The sequence below is a fragment of the Anarrhichthys ocellatus genome, unplaced genomic scaffold (assembly GCF_004355925.1).
Source record: "Anarrhichthys ocellatus isolate YVR2014 unplaced genomic scaffold, GSC_Weel_1.0 scaffold8, whole genome shotgun sequence".
Lineage (NCBI taxonomy): Eukaryota > Metazoa > Chordata > Actinopteri > Perciformes > Anarhichadidae > Anarrhichthys > Anarrhichthys ocellatus.
The window spans coordinates 10,170,708-10,190,796 of NW_022280038.1; the positions used below are offsets into that span (position 1 = coordinate 10,170,708).

At 42.3% G+C, this 20,089-nt stretch overlaps 1 protein-coding gene and 1 long non-coding RNA gene across 3 annotated transcripts; one reads left to right on the forward strand and one right to left on the reverse strand.

Annotated features, from left to right (window-relative positions):
- Nucleotides 1-1,412: 1,412 nt before the first annotated feature.
- LOC116384056 (aggrecan core protein-like) lies at nt 1,413-19,743 on the reverse strand. Of its 2 annotated transcripts, XM_031848364.1 has the most exons (14): nt 19,283-19,743; nt 15,429-15,520; nt 15,165-15,259; nt 14,125-14,416; nt 13,719-13,893; nt 12,943-13,070; nt 12,510-12,803; nt 11,240-11,536; nt 8,601-9,944; nt 4,943-5,101; nt 4,757-4,839; nt 3,453-3,597; nt 2,736-2,918; nt 1,413-2,640 (listed from the first exon to the last, which is right to left on the reverse strand). In XM_031848364.1, exons 2-14 carry the CDS (start codon nt 15,511-15,513, stop codon nt 2,627-2,629), a joined length of 3,294 nt encoding a protein of 1,097 aa, XP_031704224.1. In that variant the 5' UTR covers nt 15,514-15,520; nt 19,283-19,743; the 3' UTR covers nt 1,413-2,626. The 2 variants fall into 2 exon arrangements, with proteins under 2 accessions (XP_031704224.1, XP_031704225.1); XM_031848365.1 differs by lacking the exons at nt 1,413-2,640; nt 2,736-2,918; nt 3,453-3,597; ... (1 more) ...; nt 4,943-5,101; nt 19,283-19,743 and adding an exon at nt 6,822-7,444 and having other exon boundaries at nt 15,429-16,587.
- On the forward strand, nt 2,769-16,588 carry LOC116384059 (uncharacterized). The gene is made up of 3 exons (XR_004212795.1): nt 2,769-2,936; nt 3,470-3,638; nt 16,201-16,588. It is a non-coding gene; the product is annotated as an uncharacterized LOC116384059 (long non-coding RNA).
- Nucleotides 19,744-20,089: the final 346 nt, after the last annotated feature.

Here is a 20,089-nt window from a genome sequence, read left to right on the forward strand (position 1 = left end):
TGCAGCTCTGGTACCAGCAGTGACCTGTCAATCACTGTAGCCCCGCCCTAAACTATACCCTGCTTTATGGTCTGTTTGAGTCTAAATGGACCATAATGTACTAAATGAACATCATGCTGTATTGAAGAAGACTTGAAACTAGAGATTGAGACCATAAACTAATGTTTACAATGTTTACTGAGGTAATAAATCAAGAGAGAAGTAGAGTCATTTTCTCATAGACTTCTATACAACCAGAGGAGTCGCCCCCTGCTGGACATTAGTGAGACTGCAAGTTTAACACATGAAGCTTTGGCTTCACTCTGCAGAACCGGAGGTGGCCGCCTGATGAAACCCTCATAAACCTTTAACTGCAGCTGTGAGCTAATGACAAATAAGAAACAGCTCTCTACAAGTCTGTTTGGTACGAGTTTTGTTTGAAGATCAAAAAGGTTTTTCGTTGGGGAGTAAAATATTCAGATTAGATTAGAAGAATTAGACACACAACTACTCTTAAAACAGCAACTTGTCGTTGTTACACTTTAAGGACTGAACAAACAAACAATTACCATGTTCATTTGTGAGTTTTAGAGATGCTGGTTGGTGGATTTTGTGACATTCAGACAGAGCCAGACGAGCTTGTTCCCCAGTTCCCCGTCTTTGTGCTAAGCTTCTCTCTTCATATTTAGTGTGCAGATATGAAAGTGATATAAATGCTCTCATCAAACTCTTTGCAAGAAAGCAAATAAGTGCATTTGCCACAATATTGTTCTATACCTTTAGGCAGCTTATTTTGACCAGTCTTCCCATGTACATGTTATTACATGATACAGTGCTATCCTTTTATGCAGATTATTTGTGTAACCTTTTTTGTTCTGATATATATTTTTAAGGGTCCATGTTGAGATTCAAGGGCCTCTGACACAAGGTCAGTGTTTCTAATGTGCTGTAATGTGACATCGTTTTCTCACAGCAGGAAGCACTTAGCAGTATGTTTTAGGGTGCAAACATTTTTCTGTTTTCTTCTATTTAACGAGTGCAAAACATGGCGAGAGCAGAGAGAGAGAGAGAGAGAGAGAGAGAGAGAGGATTCATCCGGAGGGCCGGGGCAGAGAGGTGAACCGGTGTGTGTGAAGGGTGGAGGTACGGAGGATCCTTAAAAGAACCCTATTCAGTCATGAGGGAGCCACCCTGCTGGTCAAATACAAATTAGCCGTCATTTTTATTATTCCTATGAGTCAGCGGCGTGTCCTATTTACCTCGACCGCATGCCACAGAGACACTGAGAACACCGAGAGGTGAAAGACCTGTTTGTCTGGAACACCTGGGCGGTGACGTCTTCAGTCTGCTAATTATAGAAGTTTCACACAAATAAACATCCTCAGGTTGTTGTGCTGAAGGAACGGAGTCATACAAAAAAAAAAACCTGAAGGTATCAACAGAAGAGTTTTAATGTGGCATCGACTGACGTGAGTACAAACACTCAGAGGTGTGAGTTCATTCTGACATCATGTGAGGATGACGAAAATATGTTTCTCTTAATTCATATATTATTTCTCTATTTCCTGCCTCGTGCAAAGAACCAGTGTTTCATATGAATTAATACATCACCGCTTTGTCCCCAAATTGACATCGGCTTTGAATTTTCATTGGAAGTGACAGAATGGACATTATTACACTCGTGTTTATCTGCGTGTTGCAGCCCGGTATCACGGCAGGTCATGAAACAGTTACTAGATGCAAACTATTGGTTTCTTGTACATGGACATTCTTGGTGGACACACGCAAACCCAAGCAAGAGTTATTGTTTGAATTCACAACGTTACCATGAGTTGTGTACAGCAGACACACGCGTCTTTGGTTTATCATGCAGCTGGTGACATTATGAAGCGGGCACAGCCCCCAAATACAGAAACAACGACACAAAACGAGTGCACAAAAGAAAGCGGTCAAAGACATCAACAACAGGCATTTCACACTGTAATGCTTTCCTCTGAGGTTACCAACATTAACAGATAACAGGTTCATTTTACTGACAGATACACTATGCACTGCACAGCGTCGTCGTGGAAGATGATGACAACTAAAACGCAGAGAAGACAAAAGACCCAAACCAGCCAACACGTCACAGGCAGTTTCCCTTCGTCCTCTGCAGATTAAATATAAGAAACTGGAGGCTACTTTAACCAGACATCATGTCCAATGAAACCACTTTAGATGTGTGAAATAATCCAGAACACATCCAATGATCCTAAATACGTATGTTTACCTCTGAGCTACAAGTTCTTACTGTAATGGATTGTCTCGCGCTGCGCTGCAGATCTAAAGTAAAGTACATCGAACCAGACAGATGCTGCCTTCTGTAAAACTCATGTGAACCAAAATATCCCAGCTAAAACTTCAACGAAACAAAAATTATGTTACAAAACACACAACGCAAATCAACTCAGAGCAATAACATGATAATGTATAGTTAAAATATATTATGAGGGACGGGGGATCGAAACAGGATGTCGCACGATTTGACCCTCAAGCAAAAATCTGTGCGCTGCAAAAGTTCTTGATTCATTCATTCCTCTTTTCTTTTTTCATTTTAGTGAAGCTTGCTGCCGGCTGCCAGACGCTTGCTGCTTTTCCGCTGCATTCTTTATCTGGCTTTCACTGCGACGGGGGAAAAACACAACAGTGAGTTAAAAAACTGTCCTCCCCGGTCACAAAGCTTTTTCTACCAGACTTGGTGAATAACGAGCACTCACCGTCAGTACATTGCACTTGGGGTTTCTCCCACTGTCCGTCTGCTTTACAGCGAACCGTCGGCGGGTGGCGCTGTGCAAACCCGGGGCTGCACTGATACCGGATGATGGAGTTGACGCGGTATTCGTCCCTCTTCTTACCAAACATGTGGGCATTCTTCACCTCTGGCGGGGCGCCACAGGACACTGAGGACAGAACCAGAGGTTGTTGTTTTCATGCACTGATCAGTGATTTTGGTCTTCTTTCAGACTAGTGGAAAGAAAACTACACATTTACGTGTTTATTTTACTTTGTCTGTTTATGTCTGTAGATTTCTCCGAAATTCCCCAAAAGTTACCATTACATAATGCCTCATTTGCATATTTAAACATAACATTTCAGAAAGCTTGTAATACAAAAAATGTTTGTCTTAAAGTAAGCAATGAACTGGTGAAGTTCCATGGTGATATCTATGAGTTCATGTTTTGACCCTATTCACCTGTAGAGTCTCTAAATGTCTGTAATGTAACTAAACGTCTCTTTAAAGGACGTTTTCTCAAATGAGTTTGTTCTCAGACTCTGATGATAAATCTCCACTTCAGCAGCTCTTACATTCACCAACGTCGATAATATTCATAGCCTGTCACCTTATCTTGGTGGGTTTTTCGTTGTTTTTTTGAACCCTAGTGTCATGTAAATAGATCAACACAGCTTTAAAACCTTCGTCTGGACCAACGTACCTGGGCCTTTCTTGCAGGTAAACGGCAGGCGGTAGATGCAGGGCACGTCGTTCCACTGGCCTTTCTCGTGCCAGATCATCGCCACACAGTCTTCTCCAGAGCTGACGTAATTATCCGGCTGGTTCAGCCTCCAGTTCTCGTATTGCTGAAGCAGAGGAGGAAGTGTACAGATGCTTTTACTACAAGGTAAACGCAGACACTAAAAAACAGGCAAAAGGGACCACAACACACAACGGTTCATTTCAATCTCTTTCGCTTTTCATCACTCTGCACTTCAAGTAAGCAGGATTTATGAAAACATGCAGCCCCTTCTCTTCAAAGGTTTCCTCAAGATTGCTCCAGCAACAAAGGTAAACCTGGATCAACTTTTTGCAGAAACTTTCCAGAGTTAAAGAAATCCTGTCTCGTATTATAAACTGCTGTGCAGTGTTTTGGCCTCCGACTCATCATTCTAATAGTCAAACTGGTACCTGAAGCAACAAGCGTCCACCTACGCTGCCATGCTATTTTAAACACAGTGCTGTTTCTCATACAAACTCACAGCAATGAAGTCAATTCATTTTTCTGCTTGCACCTGTTTTTTTTGTGCCTTTGTATAAAGCTGCCTGTGTTGAGTGGTGCAGCTGAGCTTGTGTTTATGGTGCAGTGCTCAGACAACAAACAAGTGCAAACAGCAATTTCCATTGCTTTAGTTGGCAAAGAATTAGACCAAAGAAATAGAGACACTTATTCATTTTTCAGTCATCATTCATCAATGAGGTCATTTTGTGTCTCTCTGTGGACATTTTGCATCTTCTTTCAGTGATGTTTTTCTTTGTAGTTGTTTTATGTCTTTTTGTGGTTTTGTTTCTTGTTTTGCATCTCTTTATAGTTGGTCTGTGTCACGTTGTAGTCATACTGTATCTCTTTGTAGTCGTATAATGTCACTCTGTGGTTGTTTTGCGTCTCTTTGTAGTCGTATAATGTCACTTTGTGGTTGTTTTGCGTSTCTTTGTAGTCGTATAATGTCACTCTGTGGTTGTTTTGCGTCTCTTTGTAGTCGTATAATGTCACTCTGTGGTTGTTTTGCGTCTCTTTGTAGTCGTATAATGTCACTTTGTGGTTGTTTTGAAGAGAAGAGTATCAAAACAAAACCTTCTGGGAGAGAACAACCACCTGTAGTCATACTGTACCCAAAGTGTCACAAGTAGACTCTGTTTTAAGGGTTTACAAACCAAACAGGTTGGGAACCACCACACTACACCATACTATACTTTCTCCTTCCTATAATGGGAGCAACACACCAGTATAAAGCCCTCACTCACCAGTGGAGTGCCATCTGTCCAGTGGAAATCATTCTTTACTGTCTTGTCATTCAACCCGATCCACTGGTAGTCCTTCGCATTTGCTATGGGAGAAAAAAAAGTGTTGAGACTGTATTTTTCACCATCTCCAACTCTATGAAAACAAACACACAGACACACACACACACACAAACATTATGCACTCACAGTTGACAAAGTCTTGCTCCTCTGGCGTGATGATGCTGACCAGGTGGGCGTTCAGGTCCCGGCAGTGCTGCTCTGCGTCCAGCCACATCTCTCTGTCAGAGAAGTGCAGGTAGCAGTTCCCCTGAAACTTAGTCCAACCGTCCTCACACCGCTGCTCATCTGCAGCCGCAACACCAAAGAGTCAACGCTCATTCAATCAACGGCACTCTGAACGCACTTTCACCTAAATATACGTGTGTATATTCAGTATAGTTTAGTATATTTGTTATTTTTTTAGGCATCGGAGACTCAGCAAACTAAAGCACAGCATCTGATGATGAGAAGCTCTTCTGTATTCTTATGCTTTCTGTGTTTGAGCAGCGGATAAAGTGCTTGATATTGTTCACAACCCATGTAGTGTTTCAGTTTCAGCTACATTTTCAGTACTTGTCTTGTGAGTCAGTGATGATCATATTTTTCCACTGTGATGCTCTCAGTCAGTCTGACGAGACACAGTGTTTCCACCTTGACCACAAAACAAACGTCCCGATGCAGAATGGAAAATGATGTATAATGCTTCACTTCAGCAGAGAGAGCCCAGCCCAACAGTAATGCAATTGTGAATTTCCCTTTTTTTCCTTTTACTGTAACATTCAAAGGCTTCATTCATTCATTCTCTTGCTCCACCTTAATGACTATGTTTATTTTAAAGGATCAGTTCACCCATATTACATAAAAAGATATCTTCACATTTACCCAAAGTTTGTCTCAACACACGTAAAGTAATAATTCACCCCCCAAAAATGACCATTAGTATATCAATTACTCACCCTGTGTTACTTTGAATTCTTGAATAAAACTGAATCATGCCTCCACGGTAGATGAAGAATCAAACAATTGAGAAAAGTCTTGATGGATTGAAGTAGATTGTGATTGTGGTGGCGTTTAAAAGCCAGCAAAACTATATCAAAACACCTGTTTACAAACTGTCACGCAATTAGCCTACTGCATTACTTGATGAGCAAAATATATACACATTTTTTGTGATTGGGGTGAACTGGCCCTTTGGTTGCTTTTATGGACCCATATAGACCCTTTTACAGCCAACGTCATGATTGTGTCGCAGTGTTAGCTGGAGACAAAACAAAGAAACGACTTGAGGCCAACAGGAATCCCCTCAGAGTAAAGTGGGTAAAGATACACATTCAAAATGTCATCTTGCTGTGTTGTTGGGTGCCACAATTGATATTGCATACAAGTGAGACGATAAATTGTGATTCAAGGCTCTGGCGAGCCACGATATCGGCGAAGTGTTTCAGAGATGGAGAGGAAATGTTCCTAATAGTTTAGCTTAGCTTTCTGCTAACCTCCTCAGCGGCCACGGCTGATGCACGCTCACGCAGAAGGCTAAACCATTAGAGATATCAAAAGATGGTCGCTGTTGGACTCATCATCTGTAACCAGTGCAGCAACAAAGCATGGTGGAACCAGCAAACCAACCAGCGGGCGGCTGGCTACTTAGCTAGCGTGCAAATTCCCCCATATGCTTCCACACAACACTGGTCATAGAAAACGATCAGAATATTGATCGTTTTCAAAGTTGTCATATATTTGATCAAAGTTGTCATATATTTGGTGCTTGTAATGTGCTTTCCTAAGCTGTGACATGACATAAACTCATGTCCACAATGTTTACTGAGGTAATGAATCAAGAGAGAAGTAGAGTGTCAGAGGAGTCGTGATGTTTAGCATCTCTCTCTCTCTCTCTCTCTCTCTCTCTCTCTCTCTCTCTCTCTCTTTCTTCGGTTGTTTTTGAGAGGCTGTTGTTAGTATTTATTAGCTGAAGCTGATCCCATACCGATCTCACAGCGTTCCCCTCCATAGCTGGGCAGGCATAAGCATTTGTAAGAGTCTGCGCTCTCCACACAGGTGGCTCCATTGGCACAAGGGTTGGGATGGCACACATCTACCTCTGCAAGAAAGGGGGGCGGGTGACACTAGTGTTTCAGCGTGGGGTGGGGATGGGAGGTTGGCCAGCAAGGTGAGGTAGATAAAGCTGTGATAGATGGACTATCACACCTCGCGACTGACAAGTAAGTGAACAATACTGTAGCTGCTGCAACCCTCTGATGCAAACTAAGACTTACTGCACACTTTTGATAAATCTTATTACTTGAGGTCTTTGAAGTTGCTAAATGATAAAGATATTCACTGAAATATACCAAATTTCTGCAAAGAGGACAACTAATAATCGTAACATCTGCATTAAGTTTATGTTTGAATCTGTGGCTGCAGCAGAAGATCAGTATTTATTTTGCAGCAGGATGAGAGCACCCATATGGTGCCAGAAAGCACATATGTTGCCCTGGGTTAGGCATGCATGAAGCAGAGCGGAGGCGACGTACTGGCACAGCAAACCAAAAGCAACATATAGGCTTGAAGACAATTGTGATAAGACGTGTGACACAGAGGCTGTGCAACCTCAGAGCAGAGCTGATGCATATTTGACAAGCAAACTTCAGTCTGCCACAGGAACACAGAGAACCATAGCCAGAGGGACAAAATGATGACAAGGAAATCAAGGGAACACAAAACATAGCAAAATGATGAGGCAAAACACATCAGGACAGAACAGCAGGGAGAGAAAACAGATTGTTGGTCAGTCTAGTAACACTGATTTATGAAATACAATCACAACCAGTTAAATACGTATCTGAAAATAGAACTGACAAGCTGATTAATAAACAGAATGCAGACCAACAATACAAAACATGCAAAGTGCTCAACAACAAAGACATTCAGAGAAACGCGACTGGTGAAGTCTGTTAAAACAAAACATCATCACACAGTATTGAATTCAGTAGTTTTCGGAGAAAGAAGGAAGAAGAAAAGAAATTACTTGCAACTGTTTTTTGGGACTTACCATGGCAGAGAGCAACCCCTTTCTCTACTGCGCATAAAGCCGCACCGCAGGGGTTGGGTTCACATAGGTTTAAACCACCTAGAAAAACTGCTTTCAAAAGACAGATTCTTAGTCTGATCTGAACTGGAGTACTGTTCAAACCTATTATATGTAAGGGATAATGCCCGCCGAGGTGGTAATTATCATGAATTATTGGACGACGTAGAGGCCGGAATGACTGCCCCCCCGCGGAGTCCATTCATTGCTACAATTTGTTTGTTTTTTCTTTCGTTTATCGTTATCTTGAATTACAGCTGTCGCCATGTTGTTTTTTTCGCAAACCAACGAACAGAGGTTACCATATTTGGAATGTGGAGGAATGACGTAGAGATGCCGTTTAAGTCTCTGGTAGCAGAAGCAACCTGTCAATCACTGTGTAGCCCCGCCCTAAAGCATATCCTGCTTTATGGTCTGTTTGACTCTAAATGGACCATAACTTACTAAATGAACATGATGTTGAATAAGACTTGAAACTAGAGATTGAGACCATAAACTCATGTTTACAATGTTTACTGAGGTAATAAATCAAGAGAGAAGTCGTCATTTTCTCATAGACTTCTATACAATCTGACTTATTTTTGCAACCGGAGGAGTCGCCCTCTACTGGTCAGTAGAGAGAGTGCAAGTTTTAAGACACTTCCGCATTGGCTTCATCCGGCAGAAATCGGAAATTGCCACCTGCTAATGACAAAAATAATTAAGAATAGGTTGACCTACCCTCCACTGTAGTTGAAGTTTCTTCAACGACACCCGTTGTCGGCACAGAAGCTGGTGTAGTTGCAGTGGGAGGAGCAGCCAGTCCTGCAGGGGCAAGCACAGGGTGGGGAGTTCCATAGACGTCACCAGGGGTCTGTGACAGTTTACCCCCACTAAGGGCCTCCTCTGGTCCTGTGGTGCTTTCTGTTGATGCCCACTCACTGGATGGAGAGGACAGCACCATCTGTGGCAGATTTCCAGAGGGAGCTCCTGAGCCACTGGTGCTACTGCTTCCTTCTCCACTGTACTCCACTGACCCCTGTCCAAGCTCCATAGACAGTGTAGTGTCTCCAGATACCGCTGTCAAAAAATCCCCAGAGACAAACGTAACACTTCCTTCTTCTCCGCTCGTTGAGGACTCAGAACCAGACATTCCTGATCCAGAGATTTCCGATCCAGATCCAGAGATGAAGCTTGAGCTTCCAAATCCAGAGGCCTCCTGCTCTCCAGAGGATGATACTGTAAGGTCAGTAAACCCTGACCCAACAAGGGTCACCCCCGAGAAGGACCCAGAGCCACTTCCAGAGCCGCTGAGAATCCCAGATCCTGAAATGTCTCCAGAGCCGCTGAACGCCAGACGGCCTCCACCAAGCTCATTCTCCTTGTGGGTAACAGGGGTGGACGCGTCGATGAGTTCATGATCGATCAGTAAGATCTGTGCGTCCCCACTTCCAGAAAGCTCTCCTGAGTCTCCACTAGCACTTCCAGAGGAGAATCCTGATGGGAACCCACTTAACCCAGAAAAGTCTTGGCCAGTGATGAAACCGGACGACATGCCAGAGAACTGTCCACTTTCCCCAGAGCCGTCTATGGAAGAGCCACTCTCCCCAGAGCTGAAACCAGATCCAGATCCGGACATGTCCCCGCTACCACTGAGCTCTCCAGAGCCTACTTCAGATGAAGGGACGATAAAGATCCCCGTGCTTCCCTCTCCAGCTTCTTGGAGTCCACCTGAAGCCGAGCCCTCTCCAGAAAAAGTGCTGTTGATGTCCGAAAATACAACATTGATGCCGGATCCGTCTCCACTGACAGCTGAGCCAGAAGAATCTGTACTGCTGAGACCTGATTCTCCACTGGGCAGCTCAGCAATGACACTGCCGGCCAAGTCCCCAGAGCCAGACAAGTCTCCTGAGCCAGACAGATCATCAGAGATAACCTCGTCTCCAGGACCAGACATGTCTCCAGATCCAGACTGGTCTCCAGAGTGACCCCCAGAGGCACCATCAACCGCAGACCCTGAGCCAAAGTCTGCTGAGCCAGAGCCCGAAGTCTCCACAGGTATAGGAGAGACGATGGAAGGAACAGCTAAAGAGACATATAGAAGAAAAAGAGTGAGGCACATTGGAAATAAAATGACATTTGCACTAGTAAGAAAGTCATTTGTTCATAATTTAAATATAGCTTACCAGGCCTCAACAAATCAGTAATTGATGTTAGGTTAAGGAGGGTCTCCTGGATGTTTGTGATGTCCTTTTTTCCAGGCTGCGTAGAGCTTGATTTTGTTGTTGTTGTATTATTGCCATTTTTTTTGTTTTGTGCAACTGTCTTAATTTATCCTTAATTTTGTGCTATAAGCTTTATTGTGAGGCTGTTATTAGGTATAATATTTATTTTTAAATGCCATGGATGATAGTTTCAAAACTGATTAAGTACTTGATTATTATTAAATGCAGAATAAAGAAGGTCAATGAGGCACGGCACTTTTTTTTCAGGGAAGGGAAGGCTGAGGCATAAAGAGCAAGAGGACGGACCTGCTGTTACTTGTAGCCTACATGTAGGATGTGACGGCTGCTCTTTGTAGTGTTTGTCACATCCCTCCTCCATTGTGATTGGACAGCTGGGTAAAACTGACAGTGACAAGCATTTTGCCCAAAGTTGAACAATTTTTCAACTCTCTGCGACCAGAATATAACAAACGTGCAGCGCAGGATAGATGCAAATACCACAGACTGTAAGAAGTGGACGTAGTCATTGTGATGTCACCCATTGGTTTATGGACTGATGTTTTGAAGCCTTGAGTTTGGCGATTTTGCCGTCGCCATCTTGGATTATGTCCATCGCCATGTTGTTTTTGCAACCGATGAACAGAAGTTAACATATTTGGAATGCGGAGGAGTGACGTACAGACGCTGTATACAGCTCTGCTATTCAGCCTGCCCTAAAGCATACATCATGGCATGTTGAAGAAGACTTGAAACTTGAGATTGAGACCATAAACTCATGTTTACAATATTTACTGAGGTAATAAATCAGAGAAGAGTGATTTTCTCATAGACTTCTATACAAACAGAGGAGTTGCCCCCTGATGGACATTAGAGAGAATGCAGCTTTAAGACATGAAGCATTGGCTTCACTCGGCAGAACCGGAGGTTGCCGCCTGGTAAATACGCAGTGCTCCCATTGCAAAGAATTTAGCTTAGCTTAGCATCCCCTGCTTTTTACCCTCCTCGTCCCTTTACCCTACACCCCTTCATCCCACAACTCTCATCCCTTCCTCCCTCAATTCTCCTTCCGCTCCCGAAGTCCATCCCTCTCACTTCAACATGCGACTGGACACTATGCAGTTATCTATGATGCATCAGCAGTTCAGTATTACTGACCTGTTGGAGACGTGACAGAGCCTTTGCTGGGCTCTCTTCCTATATCGGGCCGGGCGGTGGCTGGTTCTATCAGGTCAATGGCGAAGTCTGTGACGTTTGCCGGCTGAGGCAGCGGCAGCCCGGTAGGGCTCTCTGTGAAGGTAAAGTCCACAACGGTAGGCTGCTGAGTCTCCAACTCTCCGACCGCCTCGCTCTCTGTGGTCGTCCGCTTGAAGTACACCTCTGGGCTGTGTGTCACCGCGGTCACACTCAGCACGCCGCTTCCCTCGTCTATGATGTCCAAACCTTCGGGGGCCTCTGGAGGTGATTGAGGAGAGAGAGATTAGTGATGAATCTCTGTTGTAGCTCTGGTTATGTTGGCTCATACGTTGGGCTCTCTTCTCTTGTTATCTAATTATCTGTATTTAAACGGTATTTACAACAGATGAAATTAACAATTTTACTTTCATACAATTATCAAGTATATTTGCAAAATATGGCTAAATCCCACCACATTTCCTTCTTGGAAAACAGCAGTTTTATCTTCACTACAGGGTATCTTAACAGGAGTATGTTAAAGTACCATCCAATAATATTGAGTTTATAACAGGTCCACTTGTCATGTAAAATGTGTAAACCTGCACACATTTTTTTTGCCACTTGGGACAGTGCAAATTTTAAACACAACGTTGACATACGTTATACAGGTGATATGGTGAATGTGTAGGCAAACAGTTGTCTATTAACACAGCAGACACAGAACATTAGCATTCATTTGAAGTTTTTTTTTGTGTCCACCTGATGAATGTAGGTCCAATATTACGACTCTGCACCCAGAGACACAGTGGTGGAAAATGGTTTGCTCGCTGTAATTGTGTTGGATGCTGTGCTTGGCTAACGGCTAACATAACTACCAGTATACACATTGATCAGTACATCACTCAGTTGCTGCTACGCGGGCAGTCAGCTTGGTGAGATCTTTTGAGCTTGAGGAAAATATCTGTCTCTTTTTTCCACTATGTTCATCAGCTAGTAGTCGTTAATGTTATCTGGTTGCTGCTTGGGACTGGACAGGTAGCGTATAGTGTGTTTAATAAAGCTTTTCACTGAAACAATGTTGATGAGAGCGGTGAGACTAAACCAAACCAGTAAACCTAAAAAAACAAATATTGAGCTCAAAGATACTTTCACAGCTCCCTCCGCCACCCCAAACTTTAGGTTTTGCTGTCTTTACTAACAGTCAGTGTCATGTATATGTTTTAAGGGGGAATTTTTCTAAACGGTGGCCCACCTGTGTAGCAGAAGGCGCCGTAGCGGGACTCAGGAAGTGGGTATCCTGTCTGGTTTGTGTGGCGGTAAACAGTTCGCACCCCCAGCAGACCCCCTCCACATTGCGGCCGACGGATGCTGATGGGGTAGCGGACGCTCCTGTCTCCCAGCCAGCCGGCGTTGCAGACATCCATCCCACCCTGCCAGGCCAGGTAGAGCTGACCAGTAGTGGCCAACTGAGCTACCTGATTGGAGCACACCTCCACCGCCTCAGAGTAGGTGAACTTTTTTGCAGAAGCGGTGTAGAAAACTCTGCCTGTATCAAATAAGAGAGGTTCATTAAAGTCAATGAGTAAAATAAGGATTGAGCTTAAAAACATCCCCAAACCTGAAAATGTAAGAGAATTCCCACAACAATCACAAACGGAAACATTGTGGTGTTGATCTCAGTGTACCTGTCATCTCCTTAGTGTAGCAGTAGACGTCATAAGTCTCATCGAGGTCCCTCACTCCGTATGTTCTGACCCCAGGCAGCTCCTCTTTGTCGCCAAGGCAGTTCGCACGAGGATCATGGATCGGGTACCTTCGGTTCAATGGAAATGAGCTTCGGTGTCTTCAATAACAAAAACTCTCAAGCACAAACTAGCCGTGTTGCAATTCAACTATCTAGTTTTATGCAAACTATTTTGCACAATTGAGGAAGTTTTAGCAAACTTTTCCATTTCCATAAAGCTTTTCTAATACGATACTTCAAAATGCACATAGAATACATGAATGGGAACATGGCAAGTATTAAACTGGCTCTGAACAGCAACTTCAGAAATGGAAAAATAATTCTGATTTATGACTAGAACAGTTTGACACACGGTGCTGAGCTGCATCTTTTATGTGGCATCTACTGTTGTCTGCTGTCTCCCCTAAAGATCCCCTGTCCCCCCAAAAGAGACAAGAAAGGTCTATGTGGGTCTCTTAGAGTTTTTAAACAGTGTCAAAGTATTTTAGCACTTTCTAAGTGTATTTAGTAAATGAATAAACATTACAATTGCCATTTGGGTGGCCAGTATTTTAGGTGTTTGTTGGACACTTTTATACAGTATAGTGTGTTTTTCGCTATCAGCACGTGAGTTTCATGTTTGTGAGTTAACACCCCGAGTGTGTCATGTCTCTCTACCCCTTTGTTATAAATAGATATAGTAAAGAGTTGTTGTTGCCCATCATATGACAAACTGACCTGACTGTGTGGTCAGAGAGCCAGCCGGCGTCGCACTGGTGGAATCCATCGTCGTAGGCGGCTTGAAGCTGTTCGGCTGAAGCTACGACGGCACTGTTCTGGGTGCATGCTGCCTTCGCCTTTTCAAAGGTCAAAGCGTAGCGGCCCATGATTGCCCGGTAGTGGAACACCATACCTACAGAGTTAAATAAGGACTTTAGTTCTACTGAGAATGAATTAAGTATCATCTTTTGATAATCAATACCACAAAACTAGACATAACTACCTGCCACTTATAGGCAGAATAACAACACATGTTGCTGAATCGCTCGGAGCAGATTTGTGCAATTGTCTTCTAAATTTAGCTGCATTTGCACCGTGACTTCAAGAGTTATGGCAGTTCATGTCAAGTAGGCCATTTTTTCACCTTGAACCTGCACATGGATAATGTCGTGGCTGTCCTCGATGCCGTGCTGAACCTCACAGCGGTAGACTCCTGTGTCACTGGAGCGCAGCTCGGATATCTTGATGCTAGCGTCCGTGGAAGTCAAGGGGTATTCCACCAGATGAACTCTGTCCAGGTAGCTCTCGCTGACGCGCACCTTTCCCTGCAAAGCCACTAAGATAGTCGTGACTTTCTCTTTGGTGACGAGGCTCCATTTGATGCGATAAGCGAGGGGAGCGATGGTGGGAGCTCCAGGGTCTGGGCTGGTGTGGTCCTACGTAGGAAACAACAACACAGTTCACCACCAGTTTCATTTTTCACATCTGAAAACAAATTGTTTTTTTAGTATGTGACAGTGATGCAACCGGACAGGCTTTTGTCGATTACTTTCTGTGCTTGATTGCATGAGGAATGATACATTGGGATGTGAGATGTTTGATTGTAGACGGTGAAGCTTGAGCCCACAATGTCATACAATGTGAAAATGTATAATTTGGAAATGTCCTATCTGGTAATGTTAAGAATATTTTAAAATAATTCTTGGATCTGCGCCAAACCTCCTGTTCTGAAAAGTAAAGCCAATGCTTCATGTCTTAAAGCTGCATTCTCTCTAGTGTCCACCAGGGGGCGACTCCTCTGGTTGTATAGAAGTCTATGAGAAAATGACTCTACTTCTCTCTTGATTTATTACCTCAGTAAACATTGTAAACATGAGTTTATGGTCTCAATCTCTAGTTTCAAGTCTTCTTCAACACAGCATGATGTTCATTTAGTAAATTATGATCCATTTAGAGTCAAACAGACCATAAAGCAGGGTCTGGGGCCTTGTGGTCCTACTTGGGAAACAACAACACCATAGAGGAAACACAAGAGGAGAAATATAAATGTGTTTTAGATTTTGGGGTGCACTGTCTCTTTAAAGTACGTATATATATATATATATATACATACACATACACATACAGCGGGAAAACATACTAGTTTTCAAAACCGACATAAAGTAAAAGCTCATGATTACTCACCTCAAAGTGACAGGGTAGTACCAACGTGGCTCCCAGTAGAGGAAGCTGTGCCTCCTCCAGAGGGATGATCACACTCATCAGCCCATTCTCTGGGTCTGTGGAAGAGACCAGCAAGAGTTTTCTGGTGAATACACTCCAAAGACTAGACTGCTGGTTATGGCAATGACATGCATGGAAGAGAAGATGGCCGCACACCGAGCTCCGATGATTTTTATCACTTGTGTTTCTACCATCTAATTAAAATAATGATATATTATTTCTTACCCATAGAGGGCTCTTCATAAATGTAATCAGATGCTGCTGAGATGGCATGTAAACACACAGACAGCAACACGATCCTCCTTATCATGTTTTACCTGAAATGAAAAAAGGAACATTAGCAAAAATCCAAGTCAGTAAAAACTCTTTGTAACATCAGAACACAGAACATTAATAATTTAATAAATCGTAAAGATGTCATCTGAGAAATGTTTTCCTGCAGGCCTTATATTCAACCTTTCTATTATGATGATGGGATGTAAAATCATATTAATTGTTCATCCATTGCATGTAAATTAACAGTCAATGCCGTCAATTAACCATAACAGCAGACTACTGTAATTTATCAGCATAATACAGTATCTTTTGTGAAGTGGTGGATATACGGTTCTCTACACAAGTTCAGTGAATCACGATCCATCTACATCATACTGTCTATATAGGTTATTGTATCTGTAATGACGAAAGAATATTTTTATTATTCAAACTTACAAACCCGAAATTCAAAGTCTCCAGTATTGTTTTGTCTTAATGGAACTGTTAACATCTCAGATAATGTTTCACTTGGTCTGTTTCATTACATTAGGTTGCTAATATTAGCGGAGCTAGCTCTGTAACGTTAGCTAGCTCGAGCTCAAGTAGCCTTAGAAAGGTTAGCTAGCTAACAGCAAAGCAAGTTAAGTTAACATAAATAAAGTGAATCACCAATTACAGAGTTAAGATGTAACGTTAGTAACCTAACTTGTGTTTACTTGTGCTCTTATTGGACCGACTGTAGGACCGCAAACGGGACAATTATCAAAAGGGAGAGCGGACGAGAAATCACCGATGTGTGTTCAAGACGATGAACAGTTGAGGTAACGGTAACAGTAACGTTACGTGTGTGTTATCCCAGGAGTAACATTAAAACCAGATCAAACTCATTTTAGTGTTGAACGTTAGTCCATTGTAGTCCATTGTGTCAGCTTCATTTCTTCACCCAACGTAATCAGCTCATCACATAGTCTGTTTATTTAAACTGTATGGTATTGTTGTATTAGCTTTTTGTAAAGACTTGCACTGATATGTTAACGTGTGTGAGGCACATGCAAACCCACAGTTGCACACCCAAAGCTTCATTTAAGTGTTTTTATCCTGGATGTCATAGAACTTTCCAGAAGTTCAGAACATTGTGTTTCTATTTAGTTTGTTTTACAATAGGTACCTATCCCTGGAGTGGAATGCTACTGTTGTTCAGCGGTATGTACCTATCCCTGGAGTGGAATGCTACTGTTGTTCAGCGGTATGTACCTATCCCTGGAGTGGTATGCCAGCTGATCAATTGACAAAGAGCAGTTTGTGAATGAATTATTTGTTGAAGGGTGCATGTGTCATTTTGAACTAGATATTTCACTCTGCTAATGGTGTGTCACAAAGACTGTCTATAAGAAGTGGACACAGTCACCGTGACATCACCCATTGGTTTGTGGACTGATGTTTTGAAGCCTTGAGTTTGGCGATTTTGCTGTCGCCATCTTGGATTACAGCCGTTGCCTGTCAATCACTGTGTAGCCCCGCCCTGAAGCATACCCTGGTTTATGGTCTGTTTGACTCTAAATGGACCATAATGTACTAAATGAACATCATGCTGTATTGAAGAAGACTTGAAACTAGAGCTTGAGACCATAACCTCATGTTTACAATGTTTACTGAGGTAATAAATCAAGAGAGAAGTAGAGTCATTTTCTCATAGACTTCTATACAACCAGAGGAGACGCCCCCTGATGGACATTAGTGAGAATGCAGCTTTTAAGATACTTCAGCATTGGCTTTTCTGGAGGTTGCTACCTGCTACAAATACACACTAAACACATGGAAGTCCTCCATAAAGTTACATCCAGTCATTGGAAACACATATGAGCAGTTTGAACGCCGGCCTGAATGCCGGCTCTGTCTTTATGAATATGCTTCTGGTTCTGACAACATTCTTCCTCTCTTGCCTTGTAGAGGGAGGGTCACATCTTTTAAATCATAACAGTCCAATCCAAATGATTCATGTTGCTTAAATTCTAACTTGTTTGAAGTCCAAAACTCCACCTATAGTGTCTCAAACAGACATGATTCCAGTTTTCCGAAGCAAAAGCTACACAGCAACGACATTTCCCAAAATAAAACATCTCTGTGACGTCGACGTGCCGGTCGAGTGACTACAACTCTCAAAAGCCAGCGCTCTTATTTCGTCACAGGAAAACAAGGCGCTCCAGTTCTTGTTTGCTGTTACTCCATCTGAGTAACAACCTGAAAAATATACTATCTTATACTAACTGCCTGTGTGACAACTGAATTATTAAATGAAGGACTTAAAGTTGAAATTTAAGTTAGAAATTTCTTTTATTACCACATTTACTTTTTGTCGTTTGTTGCCTTTACTTGATTCTTTCAAGTCTTCATGTTTAAGCCCCTCGCAACAACACACTATTTTCTGCCAAAGATACAACAGTTACAGAGAAATGTACAGATTAGAATTAGAATTCCTGGGTTATGCTTTACTACGTCCACTTCTTAAATACAGTCTATGGAAACAACTAAAGCTGTTCTAACTTCGGCAGAAAATTCTCACTCAGTGAGAAAGTAACTGCGACAATATGTTTCCAGGATGGACTACTTTCCTCCACCTCTGCACATGAGAGGACTAGACTACTGCTTTTCTCATTCATCCAACTTTCAGTTTCCAGCTTTTTCAACGCCCCTAACACTGTGAAAAGTGTTTGAAACCCTGGAGGGAGTGTCTCTCCAGGACTGAGCTGCGGTGTCTGGACTTCAGTGACTGGACTTCAGCTGAGTTGTGCGAGTGAGCCAACTGCACACTGAGCTCATTCAGCCGCTGGCGAGGTCCACTCCCAGAGAGACCGGGGGCCCATAAGACCAGATCTGTTCCCCCTGAAGCCCCTATTATGGCAGCTCTGACGACACCAGGGCCTGTGTAAACAGCAGCCTTTCCATCACGTCTCAACACTGCTGACATTCAGGCCGGAGACTTGGAGAAGTGTGAGACATGATGGGAGGAGTCGAGGGCCGAAAGTGTGTGGTCATGACGGAGCTTTAATCCTCACCTGTTTGTATCTTTGCTCTCTACATGAGGCACATTTCTCAAGTTAGGTTTCATCACGTTTCATTATTTACAGACAGAAGTAAACTGTCCATTTAATTAGTTAAGACACAACTCCCTAATAATTATAATCCTGTAACAGGGATGTAGAATATGTTGATGATGTTCTTTTATCTGTTTTTGAATCTGCTTCATTATATAATTAATTTAAATATACAAGTCTGTGGTACTCCATAGTGAGTTATACTACCTTTCTGATACTTTACCAAACAATATACTTTGATATCATGTTGTTTGTCGAGTATCAAGTAATTTTGGTTTCAGATTTGGTTCAAATTTGATTAGTTTGTATTTTCTTCAGCTATTTTTATTCTAATATTTGCATTCTATAAATTACACAGATGGGATACTGAGTTACTGATTATCCAGTTGAAAAAAACTGCTTTCAAGTGAAAAACACAAATACATTTCTTTATAAAATATTGTTCATATTTCAGAAAAATAAATTCATAATGAGCAGAAATAGAGACGATAGAATAAGATACACTCATCTTTTTAGAATAAGATACATTTCTACAATATAAAGGGTATTAAAATAACATCACAAGGATATGAATTAGCATATATTAAGCACTTATGTTAAAAAGAAGAAAAAATAAATTGTTACAACAATAAAGCACACATGCACATGGTGACGTAAATAACCTTTTCATAACTTCTGCATTTCCTCATAAAATATGCCAAAACAAAACAATAAAAGTATTTCGCCCACCTGTTGCAGAGGTACCTTCACACTCTTCTTCAGTGGTGTATTTGTGGTGGTCAGCTGAGCTCCAGGGTTGTGAGTTTTGTAAAAGTCCCAGTGAGCAGCAGCTGAGGATGCTCGGCTGTGTGCAGAGGAATGAGACTGGGACCAGGTCTGGTTGGCACACCTCTGAGGGAAACACCATCAAGCTGCTCACCATGAGGTATGAGGTGGACTGATTTCAAAATAAAAGCAGGCTACTGCTGCTTATTTCTCAAAGTGTGGTTGAGTCAATCACAGCGTGGTGCTGCGGTTAAAGATGTTCACATGATGGAGCAAGAAGTTAGAAGTGATTCAGCTCTTTGAGAAGCTGGGAATTTTTTGGCTAAATAAACGATAATTTTATTGTCATTTCTGCATCAACTCATATTACCAAGAACAGGTAAACCAGCCATGTAGAAGAGATATACGTTTGATAAATCACAACTTTGTTTTATGCACATGTTATTGAAAACATATACACGTGTTAAATACTTTATAAATGATTCCAAATAAATACATTTAACTGAAATTAAATTCGGCTCGTTTTCTCTCTCTCTCTCATCAATCAAACAAACAGAATGTAAGCCTTTCATATGAGATCAGTATTAACAGTAGGCTACAATTATCAGAGCAATACGATCATTCAGGCTCCCTAATGTGGCTCACAGGTGCACTGAAGATATAAAGGTTAAATAAAAGACTATGGAAGGAATTCTGCAACTTTATTTGGCGACCCTGGCGAGTCTTTGGCCTAAATAACGCATCCTTCGAAACACTGGACCTCCTGCAAGA